Raw genomic sequence first — 20,455 nt, 5'->3', positions numbered from 1 at the left:
CCGGGCGGATTTTGCGGTTACGGACCCATTAGACAGAGAGAAAGAAATCTTTGAATGTGCAGTCCGCGCTCCAGAATTGTGGGTGCGAGCATTGGACATTTCACAAAGCTCGCAAACTTTCACAGCCAAAGCACCTGTTCGGCATAAGTAAGATATACCAAATTATAAAAACGCAGCGCGTAGCTCATGTTATTGCTGTTACTGTTAAAAAACGATGCGAACGACGTTATCCAGTGTCATGGTAGTGGAATTCGCCAGGTTTCACTGTACGTTGATCGAAACTTCTGGTGTCATTTTGTAACTTTTGGACTTAATTTTTATATTTGTATTGAATTGAATCTACAGTGTCACCAACTGGTATGTAAAAACAAGAAGAACCCCACCAAGACTCAAATTTAAAAGTAAAACTAGAAGCCGCATATCATCAGCATGAAAACCAAACTGCTACTCATCATTCTAAGCTGTGGATTGTTGGTATTATCTATATCATCGGTATTGTTGATATATACTGATCCATCAAGGAAAGGCAGCGATAATGTATGGAAACGGGCAACCCCTGTGGAAACAGAAGCAGAGGGTAAGCAATATTGTAATAATGAGTTCTATTATTCCCGGGGGTTGACTACAGTTTGGATACACCCCCTATGGAAGATATGACCTTAACCTCACACACAGGAGGGTGTAGATATTAAATGCACCCACCCATTTAGGTAACCCCATTTGAAATTCACACTCCCTGTGTGGCATATTAAGGTCATGTCTTAATTATGGGGTGTATGGATTTCAACTGGAAAAAACCTGAAAAAGAGACCCAAACATTAACCAATTTTTTTATCTATTTAAATTTTACATTTGCCAAATTCTGGAAAAAAAATTCTGGAAAAAAGAAGATGAAGAGTTTATATGTTTACCATAAGTTTAAAGAAAATATTGCAAAAATATCTTCACCAGTTTTCTACAAATTGCCTGAAATCGCAACAAAAAACTGCTGCATCCCTGTGCCTACCCACCTTTCCATAAAGACAGACCCCCTGATTATATTGCTCCACCTTTCCATAAAGACCCCCTAATTTTATTTCTCTGCCTTTCCATAAAGATCCCCCAATAATATCGCTCCACCTTTCCATAAAGACCTCCGTGTTCTTGTGTTTTTAATACAAGTAGAACACTCTGACATTGTCAAGTCATATTTCATTTATTGCACTTTGTACTATTGCAGTATTGTTTTATCAAGATATGAATGTCGACGATACACTCTACAATACAACAAGGTAAGGAACTGAAAGTTAAAATAACCACAATCATAGCCGCTATTCACTCTCTCCACACGGGTGTCAACTGTAGACGACATGTTTCAAATTTTGTTTTAAAAATTTAAAAATGTCAAAAATGCAAATTGTCATGACAATGAAAATGCATTAAAATGAGTACATACAAGCCTAGTATTGGTTCAGTGGATCTTAAGACAGTTGACATTTTGAACAGTTTAATATCTCAGTTGAATATCTTAAAATGGGGACTTTTTATTTTGAAGTGAAGCATATACAGCTAGCACACAGAGCATAAGTCAAGTCAATTTACAGGTACCTCTTCATCATGTGCTCAGCCTGTTTGGCTTAAACAGAATAAAATAGTACAATTTAAAAAAAATTTGGCACTAGCCAGTCGGGCTTGTCGGACTCTTAAATGTTACATGCCCGACAGAAATATTACAAGCCCAATTTTTTTACAGCAATAATGTTTCAATAAGTGCGCAAAGAAGACAATAATATTTAAGGGTGTCAAACCCGGTGCCAAATCGACAAATTCAGTGCCCGCAACTCGATTATGCACACCCTCCAAACAATGAAAGTCAAAATTCTCGCGCGCATGTCAACATGAATAGTCATTTGAAAGCAGTTGCAGTTGTCTGTGCACAGCAATATATAGACGAATCCAACGAGCCAAGTCATGGTCAGGATTTGGTCGGCCATCTTTGGTTTCCCGCTAGCACCAACCTGGGGTTTTGAGCGCCCAATTGTGCAAATAAAAGCCGCCTAACACCTGGAGAAGATGCATAGACGTCACGAGGAGGGTTAATAGAATAATATATACAATAGAGGTAATCCTGTCGCATCTATTCATACATGTCCTTTTGTTCATCCATTTATAGATGCGACGGGATTACCTGCGGAATTATCTCTATTGTATTATTATTCTATTAACCCTCCTCGACCTTATCTAGGTGTAAAGCGGCCTTTATTTGCACAACTTTTGGAACTGTATTGTGTTGTAAACTTAAATCAGTCTTTTGTCTACCTGTGTTTTCGCGGAAGGTGTAAAACGGGTGACACGCATTCCTACACCTGACTAGCAGCCTTTAGTTGGGTCCCCGTCGGCTACAATGCATCCAAAATGTGAAATGATTCGGCCTTGGCGGAAATTTTAAACTGCATTCCATCACCCGTTTTACACCTTCCGCGAAAACATAGTAGACAAAAAAAAATGATTTAAGTTTACAACACAATACAGTTCCAACAGTTGTGCAAATAAAAGCCGCCTTACACCTAGAGAAGGTCGAGGAGGGTTAATAGAATAATACAATAGAGATAATTAATTCCGCAGGTAATCCCGTCGCATCTATTCATAGATGTACAAATGGATGAACAAAAGGACTATGTATGAATAGATGCGACAGGATTACCTCTATTGTATATATTATTCTATTAACCCTCCACGTCTTTGCATCTTCTCTAGGTGTTAGGCGGCTTTTATTTGCACAATCGGGCACTCAAAACCCCAGGTTGGTGCTAGCGGGAAACCAAAGATGGCCGACCAAATCCTGACCATGACTTGGCCCGTTGGATTCGTCTATAGGCTAACATATGGTACAGACAGCACATTTTTGAGTGCATTTTGAAAATATATAAAAAAAATCATTATTTCAACCCTCCAGGCACTAATCAAACACTTGTATTATGTGCTTAAAATGTATAGGCCTACATGCAAAGATCGAACATTCACCACTCCCGTATTTCACATTTTATCCTTTTTTAATCATATCGGCCCACATATAGGCCCTTTTAACCCTAACCGCCTAAGGGCTTTTTGGCGACGGGAAGGGAAAGGAGGAAAGAATAAAGAGAGAAAAGAACGAAAGAAGTTGTTTGCTCTGGGTGGGATTCGAACCCGAGACCCCTCGCACGCCAAGCATTCGGTCGGCGACACTTTGCCACGGGTCTTGGGCTTCGCTGGCCAGCGAAACCGTGCCTATACATCACTTAGGGCGATTGCGTCATCACACCACGTGGGGAGTAAAAAAAGTGCAATAGAGTAAAGAATCCATTTTTATTTAAGAACCGAGTTGAACCTTTTAGGTATTAAAACATTTTATATATGATATATCCATCAGTGACCTTGGGTGAAAATATCAAGGAATTAGCATTTACCGTTTTGTTTTTCTGACACATTTTATAGTGATACCCAATTTTAAGGTTTGTCCAAGAGACACATAAAATTTGAATGTCAGCCCACTCTGTGTAAGGTAGATTTGGAACAACTGCCATTTTCTTAACCTCATTGGCATTGAAATAAAATGGAGCACCCAAAGTGTTATTGCCCTTGGTCTTGTTTAAGGAGAAGAAACATTATTTGTTGTTATTTTTATTTTACCTTTACTTTAAAGATGTTTATTCTCTATCAAAAACATACACATTTGCAGGGAGGTTTTTAAAATGTCAAAATGAAATGCGTGTAAATTTAAGTGGATTGAATTACAAAATATCCACTAAATTGGAAATAATGGGATTTAAAAAAACTGGAGTTGGAGTCGAGGGAGGTATGACGGACTTAAAGCAATGTTGGAAAGTTTGTTTGAACAGAAAAAATAAATTAAAATAATGCTAAAATCAACCTTATCTAAGTTAAAGTCAGTTTCAGAGCTGGTGCCTTTACCGTATATTGTGTGCTCTCATTCAAAACACATAGTACCTCGTGGACAAATAACGAAATTGGACATCACAGCAAAAGGAGTGTGGCATTTGAATAATTCGAAGGTTCGATTTGGTTCTTGCATAAATATCGATCATTTGCTCTATTGCACTTTTTTGACTCACCCTGTATCTGCAATCACACGTGGGATGCACGCACGAACAACGGATATATCAAGTAGTATTTTGTAGTATACAGTCCTGTTAGGGTTAAGGAAGCCTATACTGAGTTTCGATAGTGGTAACTTAACCCTAACCGCTTAAGGGCTTTTTGGCGACGGGGGAAGAAGAATTTCATCGATAAAACATGGTTTCTTTTTTTTTTTTTAAATAAACAAAATAAACAAAAAAAACAGGATGGTCTCTATCCCTGGAAAATCTAGCGCGGTAGTAGTTGCAATTGACATTTGTTGTAAGTGTTATTTAAAACATTTACCTTCACAAAAAATCCTTATAATTCTATGCGTATGCTTGAATGTCATCTTTGTTTGAAATACAAAATTATTGGGTTAATAAAAAACTCCCAATACACCGTGACTTTTGTGTCGTTGAAATGCTCTTAAAAACCTGATATCCACGGCGACTTTCCATTAAATCAATAACCAGACATGCAATATTGTCAGGTATTACCCCGAAGGTGTAAGTCACAACCGACAGTTATATCATAACATGTCCTCTTGGAAAACAATCCTTAAGAATTAAATATGCAAACCTATATTCATCCCATTTACATTTCCTAATCTTTAGATTTACATTTCCTAATCTTTCTTTGCTTACTATGCTAATGTTACATTGTTGTTTTGTATCCAAACGGTTACATTTCAGCCCCGTGGGTGGCACTTTAATGGATATAGGTGTAGGGCTAGCGAGTAAGGGGCATCCGGTGAGAAATACTGGGGTCATTGCATGGGTGAGAGCATGATTTTTGGCATTCCGGTGAGAGCAAAATGTATAAAATATGGGGTCATTGGGTGAGAGATGGGCCGTTTGGATCTAAATCAGGGGGCATTGGGTGAGAGCCAAAAAAAAACTTAGTAAATTGAATGTCTAGTTCTAAATGGGTTCAACTTCAAATAGCTTTGTTATTTCAAAAGAATTCACAAAATCAGTGATAGACGACTCGTTGCATTTCAGATGGAAATATATAAGGTCTAGGTCTTTGGATGACATAGTTTAGTTTAGTTTAAATCTTTATTAACGTCACACTCTCACATAGAGACCGGCCAATTCTGGCTTATGAGTGACAAAACAATAATATACAATATAAAAATATAGCACATAAATAATACATATAAATAGCACATAATAATACATGTAAATATAGTCAAGGTTTTTTAAAAACAATAACATGCATATACATTTAAAAAAAATAAACACAAGGCAATGTTAGCTGAAACCTCATCAAACGCCCATCATGCTTTTAGGCCTAGATCAAAAGAACAAAATAAATGCTAGAAGCCGCAAATGCGCAACATGGCAGAAGCAAGCATGATGTTGACGTGTACATGAGGAGACAGCTAAATAATAATTACAATTTATTTATCCCTTAGTGTACACAATAGATTGACGAAGTGTGAGAATTTCATTTGCAAATTTTGCTACCCTGCAACAATGGTTGCCATCTGACATTACAAAAATGAATTTATTGTAATCTGAAAGATTTGAGAAACTTGGGTTAAATTTAACCATGTCATTAAAGAAATTGGATCTGATATCATTATACGTTGAACAAATTATAAAACAGTGGAACTCATCTTCAATACAATTCATATTACAAATATTACAAATTCGGTTCTGTACCTGAGTGTTATTATAACGACCCGTTTCAATGGCAATTGGAGCGCATCCACACCTGAAGAGGGCTAAAGCCTATGGGCGGCCATGAGGGCCAAAAGGGTCTCAAAACCACACAAGGGTCTCAAAAGTACAATAAGGTCTCAAAAACACATAAAGGTCTCAGAAATAAACACACAATAAGGTCTCAAAAGTATAATAAGGTCTCAAAAACACATAAAGGTCTCAGAAATAAACACACAATAAGGTCTCAAAGGTATAATAAAGTCTCAAAAACACAGAAAGGTCTCAGAAACAAACACACGACAAGGTCTCAATAGTACAATAAGGTCTCAAATACAGAGAAAGGTCTCAAAAACAGAGAACGGTCTCAAAAGCAGAGAAATCTCTCAACAACAGAGAAAGGTCTCAAAAACAGAGAAAGGTCTCAAAAACAGAGAAAGACCTCAAAAACAGAAAAAAGGTCTCACAAACAGAGAAAGGTCTCAAAAACAGAAAAAGGTCTCAAAAACAGAGAAAGGTCTCAAAAACAGAGAAAGGTCTCAAAAACAGAGAAAGGTCTCAAAAACAGAAAAGGTCTCAAAAACAGAGAAAGGTCTCAAAACAGAGAAAGGTCTCAAAAACAGAGAAAGGTCTCAAACACAGAGAAAGGTCTCAAAAATAGAGAAAGGTCTCAAAAACACGTTATGGTCTCAATACGTTATGGTCTCAAAAACACATTATGGTCTTAAAAACACGTTATGGTCTCAAAAACACGTTATGGTCTCAAAAACACGGTATGGTCTCAAAAACACGTCAAGGTCTCAAACCGGGTATTACAACCGACCGTTATATGTGCAGTACCGCATACAGTACTGCACACATCCGCTTGCAGTTCCGCATGCGAAACTGCACATTCCGTCACGCACATCCGCATGCGGAACTACACATCCCAACTTGCATTTCCACATGCGGTGATGCACATCGGGATGTGCAGTTCCGCATGGGGAACTGCAACATTTTTGGGTGCATTTCCGCTTGGGGAATTGCAATATTTTTGGTTTATTTCCGCATGACAAACTGCAATACTTTAGTGCATTTCCGCATGGGAAACTGCAACATTTTTGGTGTATTTCCGCATGGGGAACTGCAATATGTTTGGTGTATTTCCGAATGGGATGTATTAATCAAAATTATGTTGCAATTTTGTGAAAGTTTAAGTCAAATGACTATTCACTGCTTTGACATGCAGTGAATAGGCCTATGCGTCATTTCATCATGCTAAATTAAATTACTATGTCGCACTGTCGACACGGGGAAGGGGGAGTCTAAGTTAGAGTCATGGGATCTGCTTGGAATGTGTCCCCGGAACAGTGGCGTAGATTTCTTTTTGACATGGGAGGGATGGGGTTGGAAAGATTGTCTTGAAGTATAGTGAATCCAGCACCTTTTGGCGACAAAAGAAGTTTATGGTAGCGAAGCGCGCAAAAATATGGCATAAGTTGAAGATAAACTGGTGACATATGGTACAAAAGTTCAAAAGTTGAATAAATGCGCGCAAAGGTCGCAAAATTTGGGTTTTTTAGGTTAAAATGACCAAATAATAAGGTTAATTAATAACCTTTTTATGGGGGGGGGGGGCAAGGGTTCAAATCCCCTCCCCCCGCGCTAGTTACGCCACTGGGAACTGCACATACAAAGACGAGATGTACAGTGGGTAAGAGTTTTTATTTTTTATTGTAGTCTCGCTGAGGAGAATAATTAAATTAATGTCGCATGTAATAATTACTGTTGCATGTCCGAATGTAGATATGAATTTATTCAATTCAATATTAGGCCTACTATCGTTTTACTTTTCGTTTCATTTGTTGTAATTAAAAGAAAATATATCTTGGAAAGTCTTGTCCGAAAGGCCGATTTAGTATAGAGGCCTATAATATTAGTATTGAATGAAATTAATTTTTATTAAAATAAATTTTACACGCCTCTTAATGATGACTATTATAATACCGTAATGATCAACTTGACATTGTGACCACATTCTATTATAGGTCCAACGGTTCTCGATTACCAATTCACGCAGATCTCAAATGATGCACATCAATAGCACCGGTGAGATCAGAAAAGGGTCGATGTTTACGGTAATCAGTGGTATATATCGTCAGCATGTCTTAATAGCCACCGGTCTTCATATTATAAATATGATAAACAAACAATCTAAACCAATAAGTATGGTATAAAAAAATATTAAGTATGCGCATAGCTAATTTTGCATGCGGAAATGCCACAAACAAATTGCAGTTCCCCATGCGGAAATACACCAAAATATTGCAGTTCCCCATGCGAAAATACACCATAAATATTGCAGTTCCCCATGCGGAAATACACCAAAAATATTGCAGTTCACCATGCGGAAATACACCAAAAATATTGCAATTCCCCATGCGGAAATGCACCAAAATATTCCCGACCTGCAAAAACATCCCGACCTGCATCACCGCATGCGGAAATGCAAGTTGGGATATGTAGTTCCTCATGCGGAAGTGCGTGACAGAATGTGTAGTTTCGCAAGCGAAACTGCAAGCTGATGTGTGCAGTACTGCATGCGGTACTGCACATATAACGGTCGGTTGTAATACCTGGTTTGAGACCTTGACGTATTTTTGAGACCATAACGTGTTATTGAGACCATAACGTGTTTTTGAGACCATAACGTGATTTTGAGACCATAACGTGTTTTTGAGACCATAACGTGTTTTTGAGATCATAACGTGTTTTTGAGACCATAACGTGTTTTTGAGACCATAACGTGTTTTTGAGACCTTTTTCTGTTTTTGAGACCTTTCTCTGTTTTTGAGACCTTTCTCTGTGTTTGAGACCTTTCTCTGTTTTTGAGACCTTTCTCTGTTTTTGAGACCTTTCTCTGTTTTTGAGACCTTTCTCTGTATTTGAGACCTTTCTCTGTTTTTGAGACCTTTCTGTTTTTGAGACCTTTCTCTGTTTTGAGACCTTTCTCTGTATTTGAGACCTTTCTCTGTTTTTGAGACCTTTCTCTGTTTTTGAGACCTTTCCCTGTTTTTGAGACCTTTCTCTGTATTTGAGACCTTTCCCTGTTTTTGAGACCTTATTATACTATTGAGACATTACTGTGTGTTTTTTCTGAGAGCTTTCTGTGTTTTTGAGACCTTATTATACTTTTGAGACCTTGTTGTGTGTTTATTTCTGAGACCTTTGTGTGTTTTTGAGACCTTATTTTACTTTTGAGACCCTTGTGTGGTTTTGAGACCCTTTTGGCCCTCACGGCCGCCCATACAAGCCCGTCTATTACACTTCTTCATAATGGTGTTTACATACTCAGCAGTGCCATAAGTGGCTTTAAAGGTGCGATACGTACGAAGTTTATTGCGAGCATTTGGGTTCTTTCTTCGGTCATTAAAGATTGCCTCTTTCCAACGATTTTCTACAAACAATTTAGCAGCATCGGATATATGATTAACTAAGTTTCGATTACCGATCTGTTCAGAAATACTCAGAATTAGATCACAATTCAACTTAGAACATAACGATCTTACTTTGTAACACCAGTTCTTAATACCTTTACCTGCTAAATGTTGGGACCATTGAAAAACTTTACTTGGGTAACGATTGCTGTCTAGTTTTGAAAGACGACTCCACAATCTAGCCACTGACTGCATTTGACGCTCAAAAGGGAAACCCATCCCAAGTCACCAAGCATGGCGTCATTTGGAACATATTTCCCAACACCAAGGAAAAATCGGCAAGCGCGGTAGAACACAGAATTAATCGAGGAAAACTCATCAATACCCCAGACCCCACTGCCGTAGTCTAAAATTGGACCAACGAAAGAGTCAAAAAGCTTGGTGAAAGAATTGAAATTGATACCACCCAGGGCTTTGACTTTACTGATGACCATTCCCAGAGCTCTGGATGCAGAAGCAGCTAGATTTCGGGTAGACACATGAAAATCAAGATATTCGTCAAACCAAATGCCTAAATATTTATAACCATTTACTGTAGAGATGTTAGTATCACAGCATGTAAATTGTACATTTGATTTATCACGGCTTTTAGTGCGAAAATGAACTACCTGAGTCTTTGTGTCATTTAAACTTATACGCCACCTTTTAGTCCAGTTTGATACACAGTCTAACATTCTTTGAAGTGAACTTTCACTTTCAGCAACAAGTACAATATCATCTGCATACATTAGCAGATCNATGTTTGTGTCAAGCACAGGAACACCACATTTTAATTCTTTTATTTCATTCACAATACTATTCAAATAAATGTTAAAGAGCACGGGAGAAAGTAAACAACCTTGTTTCACACCGATTTCAACATCAAACCAATTTGTCATAAAGTTATTAACCCTTACAGAACATTTCACATCTTCATAAAGACTTTTAATACAGTTATAAAAGTTACCATTAATACCTATACTTCTAAGTTTATACCATAAACAATCACGATTGACACGGTCAAATGCCTTCTTGGCATCGATAAAACAAGCAAATGTGTCTTTTTTGCAAAGATTTCTATTCTGTACAATAGATGAAAATGTGTATAAATGATCAAGACAACTACGATTCTTTCTAAATCCATTCTGCTCTTCATTGATAATGTTATTTTCTTCAAGCCAATCTGTGAGCCTTTTACGGATCACATCACAATATATTTTACATACCACTGAAATCAGCGTTATACCTCTGTAACTCATCGGATCTCTAGGATCATTATTACCAGATTTAGGTATTGGGTTTATTAAACCAAATCTCCATTTGGATGGACAAATACCACATGTAAAACAACGGCTAAAGAGAGCATGGAGAACAACTGTCATAGTTTTGTTCTTAAGTAATTCTGTTACAATACCATCAACACCAGCAGCTTTATTCAATTTAGCTCTATTAATTGCACCAATAACTTCATCAAGCTCAAGAGGTTTATTGAGATTAACTGCAGTATAATCTTTCTCAGACGAACTAGCTTCAAGATCTTTCAATTTTGTCTTTATATGTGACAAAACTCGTCATCAAAATTATTTGCATCAGCTTTGAAAAGCGATTCAAATTCATTACACCATTTGTTTAAAACATGGTCAGTATTATCTGTAGTTTCACCAGTAACTGTTATTACCTCCATTGGTATACTACTACTTTGTTTACAACTGTTAACACCAATTTTACCGATCTAAAGGAAAAAATATGGGGTCTTTGGGTGACAGGGCATGTGCTGGTAATGGGATCTTTGGGTGACAGCGATGGTGAAAAGGGGGGTCGTAACAGCCATACATACGCGTCACCTCCAAAGTGGCAGTGCCACCACCCCGCCCCGGATTTCAGCACATCACATCAAAACTCCCATTGTGCGGCCCATTACCTTTTTAAAGGAATTTGTATTTGGGTTTTTTTGGGTGGGTGCGGCGTGCCGCACCCACCCTGTATGCTCTGACTATTGACCTACTTTTTCACATGCCGCAGTGTTGAGAAAATATTCGTGCCGGTTATATCCCAAACACCCACAAAGGTGATAGTTTACGGCGAGTTTTGTAATTATTACTTGATTTTGATATGTAAGTAATACGATAAAGTCGTCATAGGCAGTAATGTGTTTGTATTAAAAGAAATAACAAAAAATAATTATTTAAGTAATAGAAATACTATTTGGAAATTGCAGCAAGATTTGCAGATGTTTTTATTTGAACAGTACCAGTTCACCAGTTTTGCTAGTTTTCCTAATCTTTGGGCTAAATTAATAGCATCGTGAAGGTCATATATATCATTTTATACTGACAGCTTCGGCATGTAGAAATACAGCTTGTATGTGCATTGTGTGCAGTGTGTACATATAGGCTATTTACTTTTCAAATCTTTGATGCTTGTATAAGGTATTATAGACAAATTATTAGAATGCATGTGTACCAGTAGAAATGGCCCAGGTTGAATAAAATAAATAAACATATGAATGAATATTTTATTCCCTGGATTATTTTTGTTGGGACAATATAATGATATAGTTTGACGCTTTGAAATACAGTTATGTTAATCATAATAAAGTTACAAAGTTAAAAAATAATATCGAAATATTGTAAAATCAAACATTTCCCTCATAAGTTGCAATACAACATATTGAGGAAATTGATATGACAGATTTTTAAACTTTGATATGGAAAGATACCCCAGCCCTGTTGTCTCACCAGAGAAGATGAGCAGAAGTCTTTCTATCTGATGATAAAAAAAAACCTCTAGGTATGATTACGAAAATGTTTTAAATAACTATTATCTACAAAAGTTTTATAACCATGTTTTATATAAAATGTTAACATAAAACGTCTTGTGTTATGATGTGAAGGGTTAATATAAAAACAGGGAAAATCTGTTCCAACTGACCAGCAGAGAACAAAGGATAAGCAATATTAGATCAGATTAAAATCAGGGAAAATATGACACAACCTCCAATGGGGGAATAACAAACGTATAAACGTATAAAGTTAAAAACTCTTTTAACTTTGTTGATACGTTTTGTGTTATTCCCCTATTGGAAATCGATGTTGTGTCATATTTTCCCTGTTTTTAATTGTGAACTTGACTTACTCATTCTTTCATTTCTCTTGACAATTTTTCATTTGCCCACTCTATTCCTTTTAAAGGAATTTTTATTTATGTAAACATTATTACACAAGTACGCATTTTGCAGTCCACTGACACACTGTTGTTTTGCTCATATCGCGTACATGTCCTTACAAATTCTATAAAATTTTATCCTCGAATAGCCAGTAAAAGGGGTAATAAATCTTCTTTCCCTGGTCTTATTTTCACATACCACTGTCAGCAGGAGGGCTCCAACTCCAACCAAATCCTTGCCCTTCTTCCCTAGACCTCTGTGCAACTGGTATCTGGTATACACTTGGTATAGGCCTATGTGGTAAAATTCAACATTGGTATTCAACATGCAGGGGTTAATTTCTCATTAAGTTATTCTTTCTCTTAATAATATTTTCTCAACCTTTATTCTTTATGCAGTAGTAACAGGTTTGACTTGGTTAGACGGTTGTTTGATGTATATAGAATTAATTGGCTTCATTATTAACTAAATAGATGGCGCTATTTATTCTAAATCACATTTCTTTATTTGCAAAGGTATGTAATTAATACTGCCATTAAACAGCTGGAATAGGTAAAACAAGCAACAAAGAAATTCTATAAACATATTTTATTAAACAATAAAAGGAATTATTTTTTTAATTAAAAGCTTGAAAGAGTAATTTCCAGTAACTAAATAGCGCCACCAATTTTGTCATTAATAAATACATTTTAAATCCGAAAAACCTACAAAAAATGCTATAAAAGTGATTAATTTTGTAAAAGAGGGAAAATTAAAGTTGAGAATGACTCAAAAGCATCTGTATACATTAGGATGATATCACATTTGGCTGTTTCAAGCCTAAATTTTGGTTGTACATGATGTAATGTTTTGTTTGAAAAACTAATAAATGATCCCATCAAACAACCGTGGTTAATGTTAAATCTTGATAAATTCTTGATCAATCATTAGAGCTTGCAAGACGTTAATAGACTGTTCAGGGCATTTAGTGTCTGCCTGACCATAGACGCTATATGGTCTGTAAACCTTGGTATCCTAATTCATTTTTACTTATTTTGGTTTCATAAATTTTCCTCATGTGATTATATGAAACTAATTTAAACTGTTACTTTAGTGCAAAGAAGCAATTTAAGATACCAACAGAAACATATAACAGTATAGAACATACATGTAGTAAAATTTTTAGTGAAAATAGCTTGCTGCAAATTGTTATAAATACTGATTTCACTTCTTCCAGACCATAGACATACCACCTAGACCTATTACTGCCCATCCTTTACCACAGCGGGAGGTGAAGCCCCGTATCCAAGGTGATATTGACGGATTGACGGGGTTACTAGGCGCGGAGAAATATCGCATACATGTTTGACGCGCTCGTTTGCGTGATTATTGCGCCGTTATCGCCGCGTCAAATGCAACATGTTCCATAGACGCGAACATGTCTGCTTGTTTGCGTCCGGGTATGCGTCCTTGTCAAATTCGTTGCTAAGCAGTGTCGGCTTCACTACGCGAGTAAAAGTCATTGGTCTAGGTTCTCGTTTGTCTGGGTTCCAGACAAGGCCCAGTGCCCAGAGGGCATATTTTATGTTCATACGACCCATCCACCTGTTGTTTACTAGTCAATAATGACAATAAGACATTTGGTATGAATACACCAGTAGACAACTCCAGCTGACAGCTTTCCAAATCTGCTTTCAAAACTTTTAAGGATATATTATGTCTAGTACAGAATTTTCCAGGGCTTGCCTATACTATCAATATTCTTTTTCTTTCTTTTTTTTCAGAATACCTGCTCTAGTCTATCATCATGACATGTTCCTTGCCTTTGCTGAAGGCCGTAGAGAAACCTATGCCGACATTGGGGTAATGGATATTATTTTGAGACGTGGAAGAAGAAAAGACTGGAAAGTTGTGTGGGGGCCAGTGGAAATTATAGCAAGTCAGAGTGGATACAGGTGAAGAAAATTAAGGATTGAAATTTATATACGAGGGTCATTCACAAAGTTCTACCTCCATCATCGCATCTCTGTTATCTTACGTGTCAGGTGTCAGGATATTAAAATTAAAAAATAAAAGTTGTTTGATGAAAATGTGATTTTTGGATGTGATGTTGTTGTTTGGATATGTTGATTAAAGCGAATACAGATTTGGTACGCCGGAAACGGTTAAAAAACTGAAGCCAAAAGTTTTGTAAGCATCATATTGTAGCTTTGGATAATCTTCATAAAAATGTTTTCAAGATGCAGTTGTCCAACTGCTTACTCGCGATAAATATTTTGAGCTCCCTGACATGCCTTGGGACTTCAAAACAAAATGAAACACGTTTAATATGAGAAGAAATCACCCGGCCGAAGGGTTCAATAGACACACAAATGTTAGTGAAATTTGCCAGATTTCGACTAGACCATGTTTAATGGTAATTCGTAGTTACGTCCTTATTTTAAGCAAAAGGTGCATCTTGACGTGGAAATAAGATGAGCAATTTGTTAATAATCTTGTATATACTTACAAAATACCACAAATATGCATAAGACTTATTTGATTTTAACTTATTAATACGACTTGAACCAACAAGTGCTCACCCGACCGAAGTCAACAACGTATGGGAAAAGGGTCAATATGAAGGCTGCCCTGAACATGTGTCGAATTTGTTGTGCAAAAGACACAATGCCCAGTAACTCTACAACCTGAAAAGCATTAGATATTGATTCAATTATTTGAACAAAAATAAAGCAATTTAATCATTTTCAGAAATAAATCTGTAATGATTTCCATATAGATATGGCCTACCTTTTTAATCCAAATTAGCCTTTCTTTTCAGACCATTTCCGACTTACCAAATCTCAATTCAGATAACCCCATACATACTCCCTGTGTGAAATATTAAGGTTATGTCTTCTATAGAGGGTGTAAATATTGAAGCGATTACCGAATAGGGTGCAACTCTACTAGTCTTACTACAAGACTGCCCTACCCCAACCCTAAACCAAAAACCTTAACTTCGTAAACGAGGACTGATCTCAAGTCTAGCAAGTTTCACCCTATTCGGTAATTTAAAGTAATACTCAAATGCAAAGCACTATAATCATTCTATTCCGGAAAAATGTTTATTCACCAATCAAATGACAACAATCTTTGTATGAATTATTTAATACTTTCCGGAGAAGATATCTTGCACTTCCCACAATGCATTTCTTCCCTATACTGATTTGCTATTCAGTGCAACATGGGTGGTTTACATTTTCATATTACACAGATTGATGGATCCAGTTCCAATTGTAGACACGGAAGTCGACATGATCTTATTGGTTTATAACGCACATCCATCTAATGTTAGTTATTTTGATGAGCTTGCCGCTGAAGAAATCACCACTGAGCTTCATGTTATAAAGGTAAGTCCGTTCGCACGATCGATGTATCTCATATAAACAACAACTTTTTTTGTTCCGCAGGAACTATATATATATATGCCTATATTGATCAAAACACCCAGTTCTCATCATATCCTGTTTGTAAAACTTACTTGAAGCGAGAATTATATGTCTGAATAAGATACTGTTAAGAGGTAAAATGCTGTCTCTTGAACACTAGGTTGTCAAGTAGTTGCTTGGCTTAATAGTCATGAAAGTGCATGGAGGCCAGGAGATGTAGCAGAGACAATTACCCTCTGTTTAGTATGTAACAAGGAATCTTATTGGTCCTGCTGTTTTACATTACAATGGCCGAGTTCTCAGTTCATTGACTCTTATCTGTATTAATGTTATTGGATCTTGGGATGTGACAGTAAAGTAATAACAGAAATACAATACTCTCATACCCAAAGCCAACAAACATTTTTACAATTTAAATTTTGTCACTTTACCTTGGAGAGATTCGGCTCAATTTATAAACTGACAATGATTTATGTGTACTTACTTTCACGTACTTGCCCTAAATGAACAGTGAGTGCACTGCCCTTTGGTGAGAGCTCACCAAGGGAATCGGGTCCACAAGCAACTAGGCATACTAAACTATAGTATGTTTGTGAATGAAGATTGAAGTAAACAACCTAAAATACTTGGTTTCACATGTAAATAGATTTTTTATTCATGATATGCATGATGGTTTAAAGTATAACATCATTTCCCTGGGCATCATTTAAACCTTGATATATCAAAAGTGTTTCATTAACACCGTTCACTATAAGATAATTCTTGAAAGTTCCACACATGCTTTCAAGTCTTCCACAGAACTATATCAAATTGTCCCATTTGTCTTGTACCCAGCCAGTGTGAGACGTATTTGATTACACCAATTTTGGCCAATAAGTTCATAAGGTCATTGTCCGAAGTCATAGCAACTAATGGATATTACCACTTGTTTGTTAAGGTTTTACACCTTTTTAGCATACTAGTATAATACAATTATTACGCGAGTGCAAGTAGTTCGACTAATTCAGCTAAATTATATCAATGTTAATCGTTTCAAACAAACACAAATTATTAATTTCATGCTTATTTGGTGTTGTTGGGTTTTTTTCGATACATTTTTCATCAATATTACAAAGAAACCAGGAATTTTTAAACTACTTGGAAAACTGGGCCAATCACTGGTTCCAATAATTTTATTTCTCAGACACACAAGCAGGGACTCTTCACAACTAATGCTGCACACACAGCATCAAATAAAACAACATTTTCCATGTGAGTTAAAAAATACTGTCTGGTTTAGTCACTACTGCCTGTGTATAATATAAATTACTCCTCAAAAAAAGTTTGGAAACTTTCAAAAACGGCTGTATATCAGACATTTTAGGAGTCTATCTCCACATTGTTTCATATCAGCATGATCATTGAAACCATTGTTTTTTCCTGTCAACAATGACACCTCATTTGTGACGATAACTTATTCCACGGCTGAGTAACTTTCTTTGAAAGACAGAAAGGTCTCAAAGAAAATGTGCCAAACTGACCATTGTCTGCGCTCATCTTATTGCTTTGAATGAATGGACGAGTGAATAAAAGAATGAATAAAAAGGTATTTTGCCTTACATCATGTTGAATAAAAAAGTGCTAGGATGGTTCTACATGTGGTTTTAAATGGATCAACGCAAGTCAATCTCTCTTGCTGGTCACTTCTTCATAGTGGTCATTTGCAAGAAAATTCTAATCAATCATGGTTCAATTATCAGATCTGGATAAGGCTCGAGCTATTGGTCCACTTGAGGCTGGCATACCTCAGAATCAAAGTGCGGCAACTTTTGGAGTTTCCCGCAGTATGACCTCCCTCCAAGCTAAAAGCTAAGTTTCGTCAGACCGGAGATGTCAAAGACAGACCCAGAAGTTGCCGCCTAAGAAATACAACGACTGCAGAAGACGGTACATCAAACTGGCAGCACTTTGAAACCGTTTTTAATGAAACAGTGTGATATTCCTTATTCATGTTTACTTATGCAAAATGGCGCACGCAGACAATGGCAGATTTGGCACATTTTGTTGGAGACCTCCTTGTCTTTCAAAGACAATTACTCATTACACGGAATAAGTTATGGTCACAAATTTGGTGTCATTTTTGACAGGAAAAAACAATGTTTATATTGATATGAAACAATATCGATATAGATTTCAAATATTTCTGATATAAAGCCGTTTTGGAAAGTTTCCAAACTTTTTTTGAAGAGTTTATTTAGTTAGCGCCAGGGGTTAGCGCCCTCCACTGATGCTTTGCATCAAAGTGTTCTTGAAATTTACTGCCATGAGTCAAGAAAGAGTAGATTAATACCAGTAGGCCACTAGCGGATCTTTGTCCTTTTTAAGGACTCTTCTTGTTACCATTACTTTTGATGCACAGAATGATGAATCCGGTTCCGAAAGTAGACATGGTAGCATATCAATTTGTAGGCGCTCTTTAGCATAGTCATAGTTCGTTGAATTTACAACCGTATCTCAAAACAGGTGAAAATATTAACTTTTTGCAATTTAAAGAGAATTATGGACAATATAATTTCTGAGACTCTTGATATTGATAATATTTCTCATGATGAACTTTTCATAACTTTAATGAGTGTTAATGAATATTTTATTGTTAAAGATGTTGTAAGTTTCATGTCTAAAGCTTATACAATTTGTAGTAATGATATGTAAATCGATAATCATGACTTTGTGCATCTGCGCTTGTGTATTGGATCTATTTTTATGTTGTAACGGATCACAGCTCTCTCGTGTTGGCTCCTATTTACCGTACATTCTATGTTCCGTTATTTCAAGACCTACAAAGCTTTTATAAAATGTGACGTGTCATGTCAAAAGGAGACACTTTTGGGCAGGATCGTAAATGGAGAAATAGCCAAAAATCTACCTGGGGTGATTTTTTCACAATTTGGGTTTGTCGCGAATTTGTGATGTTATTAATGTTTAAAATATTGTCTGAAAGTTTCAGACCGGAATATAACTGGCATGTTGTATTTTTGGAGACATTTTGCCAGGTAATTCCTACTCTCAACATTGTCAATAATATTTTTAAAGGCCGATATCTCAATTTCTTTTATAATACCATAACTTACGAACTCAATATCTTCGCTAAGGAATGTCCGATTTCATTGGGGAAAACGGCGTTGTGGAGCAAAATATCTCTATATTTAAGATACGTAAAAACCTCAAAATTGATGACCTGCCCAAAAGTGTCTCCTTTTGACATGACACGTCACAAATGTTTAAGTGTACTCAGTTATAATTATTATTATGTCTTTGACTACACCTTTATATTTGGTTCCGTTATTTCAAGACCTACAAAGCTTTTATAAAATGTTTAAGTGTACTCAGTTATAATTATTATTATGTCTTTGACTACACCTTTATATTTGGTATTTGTCAATAAATAAATCTAAAAATCTATAAGTGTGCTCTTCCATTTAATGACATAAAATATGAAAATAATATTGTAAGGACACTTGAGGTTTTGACTTTTAAAACCAACATCTTGGTCAAACATTATGCTTGAATATGTCGTTTTCAACATATTCGTGTTGCTATAAACATTGATTGCGTCATCTGTTGACGGAATGAAAAGTGTTTTAGCGGGAAATGTTAGCTTCCATTTGATATCTGATTGAATGAAGGAACATTCGGGGTTTTGACAAAAACAATCACAGATGCCGTATTTTCCGCCAGTCATCAGCTAGATATCACACAGCTCTTATGATGCTATGCACTCAATCAGACTGTGCCGAGGCTAGACTCGCTGTGCTTGGAAAAAATCTGTGTACTCGGGTGTATCGAGGTGGAAACAGCAATTGAAATTGAAATTTGTTGTGCGCTTCGCGCGCACTTTTCTCCCTGTAATGTTCGTTTAGTAGTAAATCAGTGGGACGATTTAGAACACCCCCCCCCCTCCCCACTGGCTTGGTGATTCTGGTACATCCTCTTTGAATTTTAGAATTGAAATAGCAATTTTCCTGGTAAAGGAATTCTGGGGACAGCTTCAAAAAATTGTTACAGTTGTGGGGGAGGGGTGTCTTCTATCCGATGACCCAGGGGTGGCAATCATGTTGCTGTGCCCGGTGTGTACTTACTTTCACGTACTTGCCCTAAATGAACAGTGAGTGCACTGCTCTTTGGTGAGAGCTCACCAAGGGAATCGGGTCCACAAGCAACAAGGCATACTAAACTATACTATACTAAAACGAAATTATGCGATTGTCCAATCAGATTATGTGTTTACGAACTAGACCTCTCCCACTGACTAAGAATTGCTTTTGACTGATCGTTTATTTCACTGCACCTATTCGATGTGGAACAATATCCCACTAACCTTTCACTGTACCAAGTCACTTGCATTATAAGAAACATTTGAAATCATACCTATTTCCTCATTGATTGTACATTTACTTCATTTTATTGAATTATTGACTGTGTTTTTACCATTTTTGCATTGTACCATCACACCTGCTGTGGTCCTAATGAAATGGCGGGATACAAAACCCAAGTGCGTAACGAAACTGATAATTTGGATGAAAAGTTCGAATTTAAACTTGCTATTCTGGCTTTCCGTCACTTCGATGGCACTTTACCACCATACCTGTCATCTGCGCTTTGTACTTATCAAACTTCCCG

At 36.6% G+C, this 20,455-nt stretch overlaps 1 protein-coding gene across 1 annotated transcript; it reads left to right on the top strand.

Moving 5' to 3' along the window:
- The first annotated feature begins 346 nt into the window (after positions 1 to 346).
- On the top strand, positions 347 to 16,639 carry LOC140139207 (sialidase-2-like). Its single transcript, XM_072160987.1, has 5 exons — positions 347 to 577; positions 1,220 to 1,271; positions 14,150 to 14,320; positions 15,622 to 15,757; positions 16,631 to 16,639. The coding sequence occupies exons 1-5, from the start codon at positions 430 to 432 to the stop codon at positions 16,637 to 16,639; spliced, it is 516 nt and encodes a 171-aa protein (XP_072017088.1). The 5' UTR covers positions 347 to 429.
- Positions 16,640 to 20,455: the final 3,816 nt, after the last annotated feature.

This window comes from Amphiura filiformis, chromosome 18 (assembly GCF_039555335.1).
Source record: "Amphiura filiformis chromosome 18, Afil_fr2py, whole genome shotgun sequence".
Taxonomy (NCBI): domain Eukaryota; kingdom Metazoa; phylum Echinodermata; class Ophiuroidea; order Amphilepidida; family Amphiuridae; genus Amphiura; species Amphiura filiformis.
Note: the sequence above shows the minus strand (reverse complement) of the source record. Positions and strands in the feature narration are given on the sequence as shown.

What these genes read in the sequence shown, in the direction of transcription:
- LOC140139207 (XM_072160987.1), top strand. Translation starts at nt 430, where the DNA reads ATGAAAACCAAACTGCTACTCATCATTCTAAGCTGTGGATTGTTGGTA. An exon ending in TGTGGAAACAGAAGCAGAGG is followed by an intron (nt 578 to 1,219) that starts GTAAGCAATATT and finishes GTACTATTGCAG; the next exon opens with TATTGTTTTATCAAGATATG. An exon ending in GCAAGTCAGAGTGGATACAG is followed by an intron (nt 14,321 to 15,621) that starts GTGAAGAAAATT and finishes CATATTACACAG; the next exon opens with ATTGATGGATCCAGTTCCAA.